Source organism: Corvus moneduloides, chromosome Z (assembly GCF_009650955.1).
Source record: "Corvus moneduloides isolate bCorMon1 chromosome Z, bCorMon1.pri, whole genome shotgun sequence".
Classification (NCBI taxonomy): Eukaryota; Metazoa; Chordata; class Aves; order Passeriformes; family Corvidae; genus Corvus; species Corvus moneduloides.
In genome coordinates this window covers 64,207,845-64,224,016 of record NC_045511.1, presented here as the reverse complement: position 1 = coordinate 64,224,016, position 16,172 = coordinate 64,207,845, and the positions used below count along the sequence as shown (strand labels likewise).

General features: G+C 41.1%; 1 protein-coding gene across 2 annotated transcripts in view; it reads left to right on the top strand.

Moving 5' to 3' along the window:
* RCL1 (RNA terminal phosphate cyclase like 1) overlaps positions 1-10,958 on the top strand; it is a 31,879-nt gene extending 20,921 nt beyond the window's left edge. The window contains exons 8-9 of one of the 2 annotated variants that reach the window (XM_032096597.1): positions 2,666-2,769; positions 9,323-10,958. In XM_032096597.1, the coding sequence (XP_031952488.1) occupies positions 2,666-2,769; positions 9,323-9,473 (255 nt within the window). In that variant the 3' untranslated portion in view covers positions 9,474-10,958. Of the gene's footprint in view, positions 1-2,665; positions 2,770-3,596; positions 3,625-9,322 lie in introns of those variants that run through there. The other variant, XM_032096598.1, reaches the window with a different exon arrangement.
* The last annotated feature ends 5,214 nt before the right edge of the window (positions 10,959-16,172 follow it).

Below are 16,172 nucleotides of genomic sequence, written 5' to 3'. Positions count from 1 at the left end.
TGGATGCAATCCTGTGCCATGTACCCTGGGGTGATCCTGCTTGAGCAGGGAGGTTGGACCAGCTGATCTGTTGTGATCCCTTCCAGTCTTTAACATTCTGTGATTCTGTGACTAACATTTACAAAATGATTCAGTAAGATTTACTATAAGCACAGTAGTAACTTAGTTGTAAATTAAGAGATGGCAACGTTCATACCACACTTGCTGTAATGTACTAAGATCAATTCATACATGCACAGACATAGACACAAAGAAGTATATGAAAAGGATAAAAATTCCCCTCAAGTTTAGTAAAATATTTAGGTCAGATGCCTCTGTACCTGTCAACAGGTGAAGGGTTAAGCTTTGAGGGTTGAGTGTATCAGCCCAGGCCCTGTCAACAGCTTTTGGTGATTGTCCTCCAAGATTTGGAGACTTGGGGGTTGTTGAGCTTCAAGAGCCGTACCACTTAGAGGGAGGTGCTGGTGCAGCCTGCTGTGGTCCAGGAGAACTCAAGGACCCTCACTTAGTACTGCTGCCTAAAGGGTTGTGAGATGCTTGGCTTTAGCCTTCTCTCTCCATCCTGGCCGCAATCTGGGTCAGTTGTTACTGAAATTTTCCTCAAAAGGTACAGTAACAATAGTATTGTTCCACCTGGGCTATGATTTAGACAAAAATAATGTTCCAAGGCTGTTCATTAGAAAGCAGCAGTTTGTTAGGCAGAAGTTCCTAGGAACAGACTGTTTCTCATAAGCTCAAGATGAGCTTAACTGCCCAGGAGCCATTAATCAAGGTCAATGTCTAATGAGAATTCCTGAGGAGATCGTAGAGTGGCCCAAGGGGACAGGGGGGAGTGCACCACCACAAATGGGGATAACAGATTGCTACTGCACAGCAGTACTGGGGATGACTGACTCGCTGCAGCAAGAGAGCTCTTGCTGCATGTAGGACATGGTGGATGCATTGTGTTTTGATATATTGCTTAGGACATGTTTGTCTCCATGCTGACTGAAGCTTTTGTATAAATTTGATTACAAAAACATTTTATAATGTCTTTAGCTGTAGAGAAACAAAAAACCAAGCACAGAAAATGTAAAATTTTCATCCAAATAATGAGCATTTTTGAATTATTAACTGAACTACAAATACAGACAGTCCGGTGTCATGAGTACTCCTTACCAAACTCTTATCTGCTTCTTGTACATGTTTCTCATTGGCAAATACAACTGGTGAGATCTGTGGCTCTAGATTGCACCAGCAAATTCTGCAGATACCCTGTTCACTCAAGATAAAGCACAATTTTTATCGGTCCCATAGAAGGCATTACGTTGAGTACGTGAACTTCACTTTGATATGGCAAGTTCACACAGTTAAAAGGCCAAGTACTGCTGTAAGAGCATGTTTTGGAGTTGTGTCATGGTAGTGAATGTTATAAAGCTACTTATTTCGCTGTGGTGTAGTTAGTTGTATGAAATGCAGAGACTTTTTCAGAAGAATGGAGCTGAGGCTTGTCACACAGAAGCAAGGCCATCTCGAAAATTAAATCTTCAGTATCTCCCCTTGGAAAGGTTCTCCTTTCTGCCTCTCACTGAGTAAATGTGCCGAGGTTGTCACATTGACTGATTTTCTTAATCTATCTAGTGCAAAATTTATTGACTTTTTGGCTAGTGTTTTCTCTTGAAATTATGATAGGTTACCTTCCTTGTCGACAAAGGTAACTGTCAGATTACCTCATTACAGAACTTGGTTTTAGAAAGATGAGGTTTTAGTTTCATTCTCTTCAGAGACCCTATTCAGAGGACTTAGCATTAGGCCTGATGCAGCAGAAAACTGTTCATAAATTTCATGTGCCTGTGGATCAGTATGAATATAAGGACAGTCCAATATAATCAGATATTTTTTCTGTTTTCAGTGGTTTTGCATAGCAGTAGTTGGTAAATTCTCTCTACAGCAGTCTTGACTGGAAGTATCCCTTTAAATTTATATTCCAGCTTTGTAAACAATTCTCATTTCTAGTTCTAGTCTTCCGGTTCCAATTAATGTATGCATCATAGTAAACACCTTCCACATACAGTACAGTTTACCTTGCATATATGACTTACTACAGTCAAATAGGAGTATGTGTAGTTCTACTTAATTTTATGTATGGCTCGCTCACTTAGCAATAAAAAAAATCTTCCATTTTAATTATGGAGGGCAAATGTTTTACAAATGTAAACCCACAAAAGTTAGCAGCAAGTGTTTTTGTGGATAAGTGCTAAATAACTTTTAACTTGCTTGTTTGCACCTGCTAACACTGAACTATTTGTCCAAAGGTAACTATCATTATCATAAAATGCTGGAATTCATGGTATCTTCAAAGGCATACAAACTAGAGCTAATACCTCTTTTCAATTTACTGCAAAGAAATTCTTCAGTGTCTACACTATGGGATGTTAAAACAGGTTAGGAGGGATGTTTAATGTGACCTTCTTACTGGGTTTTGTTTTAGTTCTGTTCCTTTCCCAGCCAGCCATGTGAAATGAATTTGTCATTGTTAAAAAATCTAGATTTTTATCTTCTTGGCCCTTAAAAATTGGGAGTGGTATTTCAGCCTTTTAAGTGTATATTTTGCCTTTGTTACTCTCCTCTCATCTAAATTTCTGGTTTGTACAGAGATTAATTATTAAAACATTTTGGTTTGCAGGGAGGCTGTGTAGATTCAACAAATCAGAGCCTTGCTCTGCTCCTTATGACCCTTGGACAGCGGGATGTTTCCAAAGTCCTGTTGGGACCTCTATCTCCATATACGTAAGTTGTTTTGTTCAGTTAAATTACACAGTCGTGTTTTAATTCACTAGTTTTGTTGCACACAGCTATTTTTATATATGGAAGACTTTGCCTGTGGTTACAAATAGAACAACTTGTACCTGACTTCAAATGAGACAAGTGGTGTAAGTTGCCTCGAGTTTGTTTCTACGTGTTAGATGAGTCCCTTACTGTTCTATATTATTCCTGTTTCTGAGAATTGCAGAGACAGGATTTATTGATGGTTCTTGACCTGGAATGTATGTGTACATCAGTTTGCTTTTTGGTGCCTAGTATACACCACTATGTTTTCCCTAGTACTCTGTCTGTAGCTGTCTCATTAAATGTCGTATTTCAAAGGGCTAGTCAAACTCTAAAGCTGTGATTTTTCCTATGAAACAGCTTAAGACTTCAGTTCATGGAGCTATGTGCTATTTCAAGGTTTTATCAAGGCAGCAGGTCCTTCAGTCTCAGTTTTTACTAAAGATTTGTCTGCAGCTGTTAGATGTTCAGAGGATAGAAAGAAATAAATTTCTTATATTGCTAGTTGTAAACACAGGTTACAGAATCACAGAATCATCAAGGCTGGAAGAGATGTCCAAGGTCATCAAGTCCAACTTTTGACTGAATACTATTTCTCAACTAGACCACAGTGCTAGGTCTGGTTGTTCCTTTAACACTTTGCAGATTGTGACTCCACTACCACCATGGGTGGCCCATTTCAATTCTTAACAACCCTTGCAGTGACAAAGCTCTTCCTGATGTCCAATCTGAACCTTCCCTGGTGCAGCTTGAGGCGAATTCCTCTAATCCTGTCACTTGTTGCCTAGGAGAAGAGACTGAGCCCCACGTGGGTACACCCTCCTTTCAGGGAGTTGTAGAGAGCAGTAAGGTCTCCTCTGAGCCTCCTTTTCTTCAGGCTAAACACGCCCAGCTCCTTCAGCTGCTCTCACGGGACTTACTCTCTAGACCCTTCACCAGCTCCATTGCCCTTCTCTGGATGCGCTCCAGCACCTCCATGTCTTTCTTAGAGTGGCCCAGAACTGACCACAGGATTCAAATGTGGCTTCACCAGTGCCGAGTACAGGGGAACAATCCCTGCCCTGGTCCTGCTGGCCACACTGTTGCTGTCAGGATGCCATTGGCCTTCTTGGCCACCTGGGCACACCCTGGCTCATGTTCAGCTGCTGTCACTGATGCCATGAAGATTTCTGCCTTTTCTTTTATATCCCTGTTATACCTTTTTACAACTTCTATATTCCTAGTGCTTTTTGCCTACATTCTTGGACTTGTTTGTCGAGCTAAGAGACTAAACATTTTAGAAGCTTCGTAGCTAGGGATCAGTGTGCCCCAGACCCCAAGGTCCTTTCCAGAACACATTCTGTATACCAAGATAGAACCATCCAGGGGAAGGCTCCTTGGGGAGGGGGGCTCACTTGAGCCTCTCATTGGGGAATCTTTGATAGATATGCTAATATAATGTTATACCCGATCTTTGGGGGCAGACTGGGGCAGGGTGCATCTTGATGTATATGACCTGGACATGTGCACCTAAGGATCCTTAAAATAAAGGTAAAATCCCTTTTCCACTTCTAACAGTGTATGACTCTTGATTTTAAGACCAGGAAAAGGCATCATCACCAGCACCCCCAGGTCCTTTTCCTGTGGGCAGCTTTGCAGCCACTCTGCCCCAGCCTGTGGCATTGCCTGGGGTTGTTGTGACCCAAGGGCAGGACCTGGCACCGGGCCTTGTTGAACCTCACACAATTGACCTCAGCCCATGATCCAGCCTGTCCAGATCCCTCTGCAGAGCCCTCCTACCCTCCAGCAGGTCAACACTACCACCCATCTTGGTGTCATCTGCAAACTGACTGAGGGGGCACTCAATCCCGTCGTACAGGTCATTGATGAAGAACTGGCCCCAGTACTGAGCCCTGGGGAACACCACAGGTGACTGGCCACCAGCTGGATGTAACTCCATCCACCCCCACTATCTGGTCCCAGCCATACAGACATACCCAGTGAAGAGGGCACCCATCCAAGCCATGAGCTGTTACTATAGTTCCCTGGGTCCTCCTTCTGACTCTTCTGATATAAGCACCACACTGGCCCACCTTCAGTCCTCTGGGACCTGCTCATTTAGCCAGGACTGATGCTACATAATGGAGGGCAGCTGGTGAGCGCTTCTGCCAGCTCCCTCAGTACCCTTGAATGAATACCATCCTGCCCCATAGACATGTGAGTGTCTAAGCTGTACAGCCAGCCACTAACTAGATCCTCCTGGGGTACAGGAGATCTATTCTGCTCCCTGTACCCCAGCTCAGGGGGCTGGTTGCCCTGAAGATAACAGTCTTACTGTTAAAGACTGCAGCAAAGAAGACATTAGGATCTCAGCCTTTTCTTCATCCGTGATGACAATGTTCCTCTCCGCGTCCAGTAAAGCATGGAGATTTTCCTTGGCCCTCCTTTAGTCTTTATTGTATTTATAAAAAGACTTTTTATTACCTTTCACAGCAGTGGCCAAATTGAGTTCTATGAGAAAATGGTTAGGGAAACAGCAACCATTATCAAAAATTTAATTTATCAGACTTGCAAGTGATTTACTAGATCACAGTTATTTCTAGAGACTGAGCAGTTATTCTTTAATCAAATGAAGGGAGGTTTGTTTATCTGACAATGGCATCAAATAATAAGAGTATGAACTGTCCTTTTTCGGTTATCATGGTACCGGTGCTGTATACGTGAAAGGTACAGTACTGTGATAACTGAAGAATGGTGGTGCCATCACATGAGAGCTAAAAATTACCTAACTGCTCTTCTCAACTCCTGGTACCTTGGAAACAACATTCATCAGATTTTGAGGGGAAGACAGGGAAGTGTCCCATTGCACAGAGGGGAAGTAATCCCCTGTAAAGTAAGTATTCATGTGAAAGGTTTTGGAAGACTAGATATTAGTGTTTGAAGTGCACAGTTAAGCATATGAGACAATCCACTCACTCATCATTGTGAGTATTTTAAAATTTTTTTACCCTTTTTTTGTTCTGTGAAAATCAAGCAAATGCACTAGTTTATTTTGTAAGCAGGCAGAGTTCAAGTTGGTGTGTTGTCACGTCTCCCAAGCTAGGTGTATGCAGCAGGGATAAAGGTCAAGAGTACACATATTGAAGCAGCAGGTCATAAAATCTGCCATTCCATGAGAATCTGTGACTCATCAGTCCCATGAGGATCTGTTCAGATAGAATGCAGCTTTTTATGCAGCACCCACATGCCCTCAACTAGGGCTGCTTATAAAGGACTGGTATATTTGGCTCCCAAGCAACTCATTTGATACACAACCTCATGAAGTAAATTGCAGTACGGTCATATTCCCCATCCTTGCCTCTTCTTTTCTCTCTCAGAGCTGTGACATCTCTGCATTTAGCACTTACATCCTACAGAATCTGAAGCTATTTAAAAGCTGTGTTATGCTAGATTGGCTTCCCTGTCCAGCATAATATAGGATGAATGTGACAGTTCAGTTGGCTGCTGAGAACACCAGGGACAAAGTGCTTTGGAGTATCCCATCAGAATGAGGGAATTTCTTTGAGATCTTTGTATTTTCATGGGATGCATCTGTTGCCTCAACTAAGGATGGGAGGTGGAAGGGCAGGCAACACCATGAGCAGGGCTGTCCTGAGTGGCATTGGGGCTACCAGTCTGTATGACCAGCAGCTATCTGCATTACCCCTTCCTTAGCATCCATATTTCACAGAAGTGAGTGCCTTTCTGTCAAGCTGGGCTTAAAACTGTATGCAGGGTGCTGGCCAAGCCACTAACTCACAGAGGTCAGTCTGGCAGGACAGACCTGTCTGCATGCACGTGGATCAGCATGAGCCAGGGTTATGGGAAGGACAGCAACAGGAAAGCCTGAGTGTCCCAATCTTTGGCTTTGGAAGGGTTTAGGAGTTTTAAGAGGTGGGGTTAGGGTGCCTCTGCCCAGCCAAGCTGATGGTTTTAGTTGTTTCTCTGACTGGGGGTGCCCACCCTCAGTTCCTCAATCTGTGTCCGCCTTGGAAGGTCTCTGGTAGGACTCAGGAGAGCAGTGCTGGGGCTGCCAGTGCTGCCAGGCAAAGCCCTGTGCAGGCCCCAGGGCAACTGAGCCAAGAATGCACTGCTGGTGCACAGGTCTTCTCTCACATTGGTCTGTTAGTTGGTTGCTTTGCCCAATACATGAAGTTCTTGTGTACTTTTTGGTAATCCTTAGCAGGCTTTGGGGAAAAGACAGGACTTAGATAAACAGGCTTTTTACACTTGTTGTTGTTGGCTGTAAGACCTCCAGTGTGGCTCATGTAGCTGTCTGTGCACCTAAGGAGCAGTGTTCAGCTCTGCCTTGTTCTTGCCTGAACACACAGCGTAAATTTTCAGCAAAATAAACCTTCTTTGTACTTTTCACCCCCTCTCTCATTCCTCCAGCCTGTGCCTGTGTGGTTGGTGCAGCCTGCACTATTATTTGAGGTGCTCACCGGTGACCCAGACCAACCTCAGAGCTAATACAGACTTGCCTTCCGTCACATACCCCTACCTTCCCGCCTCTTTCTCTCCTATTTTCAGGGCTCATACCACTTGTGCTTCTACTGCTACAAGACAAAGCTGGCCTTTTGCTGGTTCTACATTCTCCCCTGATGTCCCCAGGCAGCCTCCCCTTCGCTTGCACTCCAATGTACATGGGGGCTGATACTTTTCTCACTTTGCCTTTATTCAAAAGGGAGAAGAGGCAGAGATGCAGGGTAGCCCAGCTATGGGCAAAGAGAGGTATGGACTGAACTGATCCCACAAACATGTTGCAGAGTTTGCTGATCACTGTTAAGGATTATTCTCTGAGTCTCTGGCTCCACACTGCCTCTAGGATTTGTACAGTTTATTCTGTGCCCTCCTTGCAGTTCAGCATTCCACTCCTGCTGTTTTGGGCTTGGCTGCTTTCTTGTCACACTGCCAGAGCCCTGTGAGATGACCCAGCTAAGGAGAAGGCTGATACAGAGTTTGTTGCCTGTCAGCTTTATTGAAGCAATTACGCCAGCATATGCCCATTTGCCTATTACAGCTGCAACCAGAAACCTTGCAATTGGGGAGGCATGGAAGAAAAGGCATTTTTCAGTTATTCCTTTCAACTGTTAATCCGTTTGAGAAGTGAGAGAGCTGGTGTCTGTGCTGAGGCAAGTTATCTGTCCAGAAGGTGCAGTAGAAAGTATACATAGCATTGGGAGCAATGTTCCCACATTCACCCTGCAGAGGAATTCAGCAGATTGCCCCAGAGATGTCAGATCATCCGAAGCACACACCAGTATAGGTAAAGCATCCTCTCTTTTTCTGGGTCCTGCCATTTTCCTCTCTTCCTGTGCATATATCCGATTGCAGGAGCAGCAGCATGCCCAGCTGAAGTGTATAAAGCAATTTTGCTCCTGCAATTTCCATTGTACTTCTTCACAATTTCTGTGAATAGGAGCTGCCAGGAGGCTTTCAGAGGTCGCATGATGTCATAGTGCAGACAGGCCTATGCTTTTGGTCTCCTGCTTCCCATTTTGTGGGTACTTTCTCTTGATTTGTTATAATGATATATGTGTGATTAGCTTGCAATTATGCTTTCAGCATGTAGAGCAGACAAGCCAATGTGTGAACTGGATGTCCACATTCTCTTTCTTTAAATTAAGAAAAGCACATACCAATTGCTGGAGGAGATTAAATCTTTGTTCAGAACTGCAGACTTGCTTGTGGCCATGACTGGAAGAGTCCAAACTTCTGTCTGGAGCAATTACAAATTTTCTTCTGTAATCTTTTGGTGTAATTGCTTGTTCCCTCTTTTGGAGAAGCCAGTAAAAATGTTTTCTTGGCTGTTTTTGGATTTGTTCTTTTTTTATAGTTTTTTGTGTTACTCACCCTCCAGTCAGTGTTTGTTTAGGATCAGTGTGATTGTTTAGTTTCTTTGTGCCTTTCTTTCTGAAATGATGAAAGGAATTTTTTTTTCTGAAAATGAGAAAACAGGAAGAATTCTGAGTCTGAATATAATTCTAATGAAACATTTAACTAAGAAGTGGAGAAGTTAGTAATACAAATCAAACATATGCTTTAGGATCTCTCCTAAAGTATGCACCCAGCCTTTTGGCTATCCCTGTTTAAGTTTTGTTTCTGCTTTAAACATTTGGCAGGGGAAAGGAGGAGAGTCACAGGTTGGCATGGGGTTCACATAGCCCTGATGAAGAGTCAGCATCAGGAGTAAATGACCTTGCCCGGGTACATTTCTCTCCTTTCTTTGTTCTTCCCTCACCATTTTGTCTTGCTGTATTACCAGCCATTCCTCTCTCTGCTTATACAGAGTGCAGAGGTTTCAGTAGGGGTCACTAGCCACTTCTACAACACATGTGAGTAGAGTGTTTGGAGCTTGTAGCCTTGTTTCTCCAATTGAACTAAGCAATATTTTTGCATTTCATTCACCATGCTTATTGCTGGAATCTGTGTTAGTACATAATGCTAAAAGGCTTTCTGTTTTTTTTCTTAAACTGTGTCATTTTCTCTCCCTCAGAATTGAGTTTCTGCGACACCTAAGAAGCTTCTTCCAGATCATGTTTAAAATTGAAACAAAGACCCCTGAGGAAGAGCACGTGGGGGGGGAGAAAGTCTTAATGACGTGTGTTGGCATTGGATTCTGCAACCTCAGTAAAACTATAAGATAAAAAACATCTACAGACTTCAAGAAAGACAGAAAATGCTCCAAAGATCTAATAAAATCTACCTGTGTCTACTTATTCTGGCATAGGGAGACCTGTGATGATTCCAGTGCGGGGGTACCCAAGCTCACTGCATGTAAACAATAAAGCTGATTTCAGACTATTTAGATCTGTGCTATTTATAAATGCAATGCCAGTATTCTGTGCTGCTTGGAATGGCTCTCTGGAGTCTGAGCTGACTTGGGACTCTTTGCACTGTATTCCACTGAATGGGACACAAGTGCCTCATGTCACTGTGCTCTCAAGCCTTAATGAGGTGAGTGCTCTGGTTTAATGTATTTACTGATTTCATTTGTAGCTTCTTCTGAAAGGTTTAGATAGAGAGGGAAAAAAAATTGATCAAAACAAGCTTTGCATTTCAAAACAAGTGATCACAACGGAAATATTAGATTCTTTAGGTAATTGTGGAGATAATATTGGCATGAAAATAAAAGTAAAGGTATGACAGTAATTCTTTGTTTATACATTGCGTGTGTGTAGAATTTGGCAGATGCTCCACTCCTGTTTACATTTACTAAATTCACAGAATCACAAAATAGTCTGAGTTGGAAAGGACCCAGAAGGTTCATTGAGTCCAACTCTTAAGTGAATGGCCTATAGTGGGATCAAACCCATGATCTTAGCATTATTAGCACCATGCTTTAACCAGCTGAGCTCATCTCAGGGTTGCAGTTTCACAGGAAGAATAAAATATCTGTCTGTTATTTTTCCTAGTGTTAGAATATTGCAGAAGAGATCACAACCTATACTGACTTATTTTAGCCTCTTTTGCAAAGATGGGCATGGGAGATGGGCACCCTCCATGACAGCTTTTGACTTACCACCTACATCCTTTTTAGGTTTGTTTGGCATGCTATACATGTGGTTCACAATTAGTTGTGAAAAGTAGCAAAAATAACTGTAGGCTTTGAGGGAGAAAAATGTATTCTGTTACACCATCATATTCTGTGTATCTGCTCCCTTTTTAAAGTTCTGATAGTGCTGTATGGGCACTACTTGGATTGATAGATACAAAAAAGTTTCTACTAAATAAATATTTACCCATGAAAGGCTTTTGGTAGATTCCAGGCAAACCTGTTTAAAGTTAAGGCGGAAGTCCTGACACAAGGGAAGAAATTTATATTTGACTCCAGACTATACTTTGTGCGTCTGGAGGAAAATAAAACTGTGTCAAAAGCTGGTACATAGAGCAGATACTAGTGACTGTGTTATAATGGTTTTACGAACTTTATCTGATGCCACTGTAAAGTGGGCATTACCTCTGTAGTATGAAGAATGTATATTGGACCCAAAAAGGACTTTGACAAAGGTCTGATATTTGCTTAGTGTTTTGTTAACTACTGCAGGCCGTGTGAGTCATTTTTTTGCTGTACTTTGTTCTTGTTGCAATCTGTCAGACATCTTTTGGAAAAATAAAGTATTTTTTTCCTACATAAGGTTTTATTTCCCTTTAAAGCAAAACAGACAACAACTGGAAAAAAGAAAGCCTGGAAGGCTCTTTTCTGAGCCTTTCATAAGATAAATGGCTATCTTGAACTGACTCATTAAAAAAAAACAGGTTTGGGAGTTGCCAGAGAGGGATGCAGGGAAAGGGCAAAGCCATTCTTATAATTTACTAGCTTTCCAAAATTTGACTTGCAGCTGAGGAAACCCTAAATAAAACAACAGGATGTGAAATAAAATAACTTGACTATAGTTTTTACATTGCAAGTTAGAAAAAGGTAGGTAGGTATGAAAGAATTTACCTTGCTCTCTTCTGTCACTATGTAATGAAAAAACTAGAAATTATGAATTAGAATTACCCAAAATACAAAGAGCCACTGATCCAAAAGGTGAAATGTACACGCTAAAATTAATTGCCACTAGAATAAAAATATTAAGCCTACATTAATTAAAGACTCGAGTTTGTGCCACAGCTCAGATTTCTGAAATTGGCCTAAATAAAATTTGGAAGTATTGTCACAACTTCAAAAATGAAAAGCTTTATTGTTTTTAAGCTTAACTATGAAGCTGTGAGAGTTTTTCCAAATGTTTCCCATTGCACCAGGCATAGAGAAGGCAATAAGTTGCCCAGGCAGCAGATTCTTCAGCAATAATTATGTCACACAATTACCTGTACTTATCCTCAGTGTTAAAGTTAGACTGGTAACCATTAGCCCTGCAAATTGCATAGCTCTGCAGCACAATGCTTGCTGCAACTCTGAATTTGCTTGTTGCTTTACAGAGATTTTATTTATGAAATAATATGTTTTTCCAGAACAGTCACTCTCTGGAGAAATATTAACAATTCCGGAGGAGGTTTTAAGCACTTTCTTAAAATTATTTGGCCTTCTTATTCTGGGAAAAGTACTTACTAGAAGGAAATCCTGCAGATAAAAGCTGTTTGTTTATCGGCAAAACAGCAATTAACATCTGTTTTGGTGGTCTGATCATAAAAGCAGTAAGATAGTTAATTTTAGAGCTGGACTGAGGAAATTTTTGGTGAAAAATAGTGTTGGTAGCCACAGACTTTATGGTAAAGATGATAGTTACTGGGAGACACATCTTTCATCTCAGTCCATCCATGGCAGAGTAATACTCAGTTAACTTAAATTTGAAGTCATTAGCTGTACATGAATAATCCTGTACTCTTTGAAAAATCCATCAGCAATTTAGTTTATCCCTCTGGGTGAACAGCTCTGATCATAGAATCAGAATGGTTTGGTTTGGAAGATACCTTAAAAATCATCTGGTTCCATCACCCCCCAACCAGGTTGCTCAAAGATCCATTCAGTCTGGCCTTGAACACTTACAGGGATTGGGCATCCACGACTACTCTGGGCAACCTGTTAGAGCAGCTCACCACCCTTACAGTACAGAATTTCTTCCTACTATCTAATCTAAGTATACCCTCTTTCAGCTTAAAGCCATCACCCCATGTCCTGTCACTACATGCCATTTTAAAAAGTTCCTTTCCAGCCTTCAGGTTCCATTAGGTACTGACTGAAAGGTGCTATAAGGTCTCCACAGAGTCTTCTCCAGGCTGTACAAACCCAAATCTCTCAGCCTGTCCTCATAAGGAGGAGAGATGCTCCAAACCTTGGATCATCACTATGCCCCTCCTCTGGACTTTCTCCAAGAGGTCCAGGTCTTATGCTGGGGTCCCCAGAGCTGGATGCAGCACTGCAGGTGCAGTCCCACAAGAATGGCAGTCATAGTGGTGATGTGAAAAGTATTTGTAAAATACGCTTTTACGTTGCATCTCCTGCCAATTTTGTAATACCTGTTGTCAAACTTTCTCCTATGGTGCTGTGATTGTAGTTTGACTTCGGTGGTTATGTCAGAAAATTCATGCTAGCTTGCTGTAGGACAGCTTCTGGAGTCAAAGAGATTATACTGGAAGCAAAATTGTTTCATTCCAAGCCAGTGCACTTTACCAAAGGCATATGGGTAGAAGCCAGTGCAATAACTCTCTGGGGAAGTACACAGTAGGTAAATTATCTAGGCCAAAACAGTAAGTACATGGCTGTCCTGGGTAATGTTTTCAAAATCATGTTTATGTTACTGCCAGAGCATAGATATTTTCTCTCTTCTTCCTCTTCCCCATGGGTGATACGGATTTTGTTTCAATCCACAGAGGTGTAATTCTCTGCTTGAAAACTCTGACATTCACTTCCCTATTTCTCTTAATCATGCTCTTGAGACAGAAACCAGAGGAAAAAAAGACAAACAAGAAAAGAATGAGCTTTCAGGATGCATAATTTTATCTATGAGTTTATTTCCTTTTTTTTTTTAATATTGTATGGCCATCTCCACACTTTTATTTTGTATGTCTGATGTATGTCCACTTCTATTTAATCTGGCTCCTGAGGGATCCCAAGTGAGACACACAACTGTGTCAGGGCAACTCTAAACAAAAGAAAAATGTGGAAGGAGTATTGCAGTTACTGCTTAGGTCTTGGTAAGCTATATCTTAAAAGATCACTCATGGTGGGATATATAGAGTCTTCCTTATGCCTGATCTATGAGCAACACTGAAAAGCTCTGAAAAACACCTATAACCTGTTGTCAGTGAGAGGGATAAAAAGACAGAAAGTCCTGCAGGGAAGATAGCATGTGGGCTGAACTGCACAGTGACAGCATTGTATGAGTAACAGGAGTAAGTCATGCACTGTGTCAGAGCATCACAATGTCCAAATAGCCCTTGGACTAGATATAAATTGAGTTGTGACATTGTTACAAGACAGATCTATTAGGATGATTTGTAGTAAATCTGTAGCAATAGATGTCAGGTATTAGTGCTAATTTCTTTCCTGGAACAGTAAGATTATGTATATGCAATAAGAATAGTGCCCAGAGCTGTATTCCCTGTGTGCTAGAGAGTATAGAAATAACTGTGTGTGTATGTAGCAATAAGGATACCCGCAGAGAAAACCTGGTTTAAAGTGGTATTGATCAAAGATGTAGCCACAAGAAAACAAAGGCCAAGATAAGCTCTACTTGAGGGTGAGCAGTGGCTGGGTGCCCATGGAAATGAAGTAGCAACCGCTCTCCACAACTGAGCACAGAGGTAGGCCGTGTCTTTGCACATTTGTCCTCATGCTGTATGTCTGCCACAGTGTCGCCTCCTCTTCTCAGTACCAGTTTGGCCATGCTTCCCTGGCAGCCTCCACTGTGCTGTTCACACAACAAACATCAGTACTCCTTCAAGAGTGAGCCCATGGTGAAAATCTGTAGGGCTTTGTGGAGACTGATCCATGGGGAAGTATCTGGTGCTTAACTATGGATGAGCTAGTAGGATAAAGGGCTTGATTCCAGTGATCATGACTACATGTCAGTGACACATTCCGTTATACAAAATGCAACAGGTTCAGGAGGGCACCCATGTTTGCAGGATGCCTCAGAAGTTACACCATTTAAGAACAAATGCCTTACTCCTTCTCACTGTGTTTTTAACCTGCTGCCACCTTGCTCCTTGAAAGTTACTTAAATCTTTTTTCTATCCTAAACTGTCTCCAAGGATAAGAAAAAAGTTGCTTTAGCAACTTTTTGCATAAATGTAGATATATGTTCTAAACTTTTGATGAATGTGGATATATTCTGTTCATTAAGACTATGGTTCTGAATGGTCATCCCTCAGCACATCAGGACAGAATTTTCTTTCATGTCTGGAAATACAGTTTTGATTCCGTATAATGCACTAAACATCTGCAAGATACATCTAGATCAAAATATGCATGAGTTTTGATTATTTACTCTTTTTTTTTTTTTTTAACATCATGAAAATGGGAAAAAAAGAAGAAAACCCCAGCCATATTGGTTTGTGTGTCAGCATTCAGAAGGTGCCTGAAGCAGCAAGGCTTCCTGAGATATTTGTTAAAGTATTTGTATTTAGAAATACATGTAAACATTCAGAATGTGACTTAGGGAAAGAATTTCTACTGCAGAATGTTTTTAAGCATTGATTGTAAAAATCTACTTCATAATTCATGCCACAAGTTTATTATCCACTATTTTCACTTGATTTTTAGGACAAAAGTAATCTACATAATATGTTTTCAAAGAACACATCCACAATGAATCAGGGCTAAATAAGACAGACTAGGAAATGGCATTTCTATTTCTTTTGGAAATGTGTTTGTCAGGTTGTTAGTAAAAATACTGTTTCTTCATCCTTCACCATTAATGTTAGCAGCAAGTTTTGCCTTGAAATAGTGTCAAGATCTTGTTCTAGAATTTTCTAAGCAATGATGTATGAATTCAAAGTGAAGAGATATTTTGAAAGATCAGTCTTTTTCTGTGCTATGTAGAGCATCTTAGAAGAACAGGGTGTTAGACAAGCACAGGCTTCTTAACAGTTTCTTACTCAACAAGAGTGTGAGGGGGGCTAGTCTAAAGCTATACCACCAGAGGCTGGATGTGGCAGCTGCCTAAAAAGGTTTTCTTAATTTTAGTTTAAAGTAAAAATAAAGAATGAACATCTGTTTCAGTTTGCAGATTTAAATAAGCATTGTTAGCAGATTTTTTTTAGAACATGAAATTTACAATAAGAAGCAAAAAGAGAGCGCAACTAATAGCCAAGGAGAAGGATATTGCAGAATCTTATTATCCTTCTTTTCCCTCCTCAGTCTCACAAGTTTGCACAGAAGAAAGCAATTTTTGTCAGAATTTGTTGAATAGCTATTGAGACATTGTAAGGAAAATACAAGAAATTACCGAAATCCTCACTTGCCTGACTGACACATGGAGTGAAAACTTAACTATATTTATGTTCGTGGCATTTTCTTCACTGAACCACTTTCAAAGAAAGAGCTGCTATGAGAAAATTTGTCTGAAACTTCTCTTTTCACAGCTTTCCAGATTTCAGTGAAGTCTCTCACTGATTTCGTCTGCCTTATGTCTTCTCCAGACAATGCTATTAATACACGATTTGAATTGTTATTGGTAAATTATAGGCATATAAATATAAAAAGGTACATTGTTTGCATTCCTGTAATGTAATTCTTGGCTTCATGCATTTATATCCTCTGTTCCGGAGTCTGTGTTTTGGAGAACTGCTTTTGAGCCAGTGGTAGAGAAGAATGAAGTGACTCATTTGTATTCCACAGGGAGCTGGACTAGAAAATACCAAGATTCACAGAACCTCAGGTCTGTGCAAACATTTGC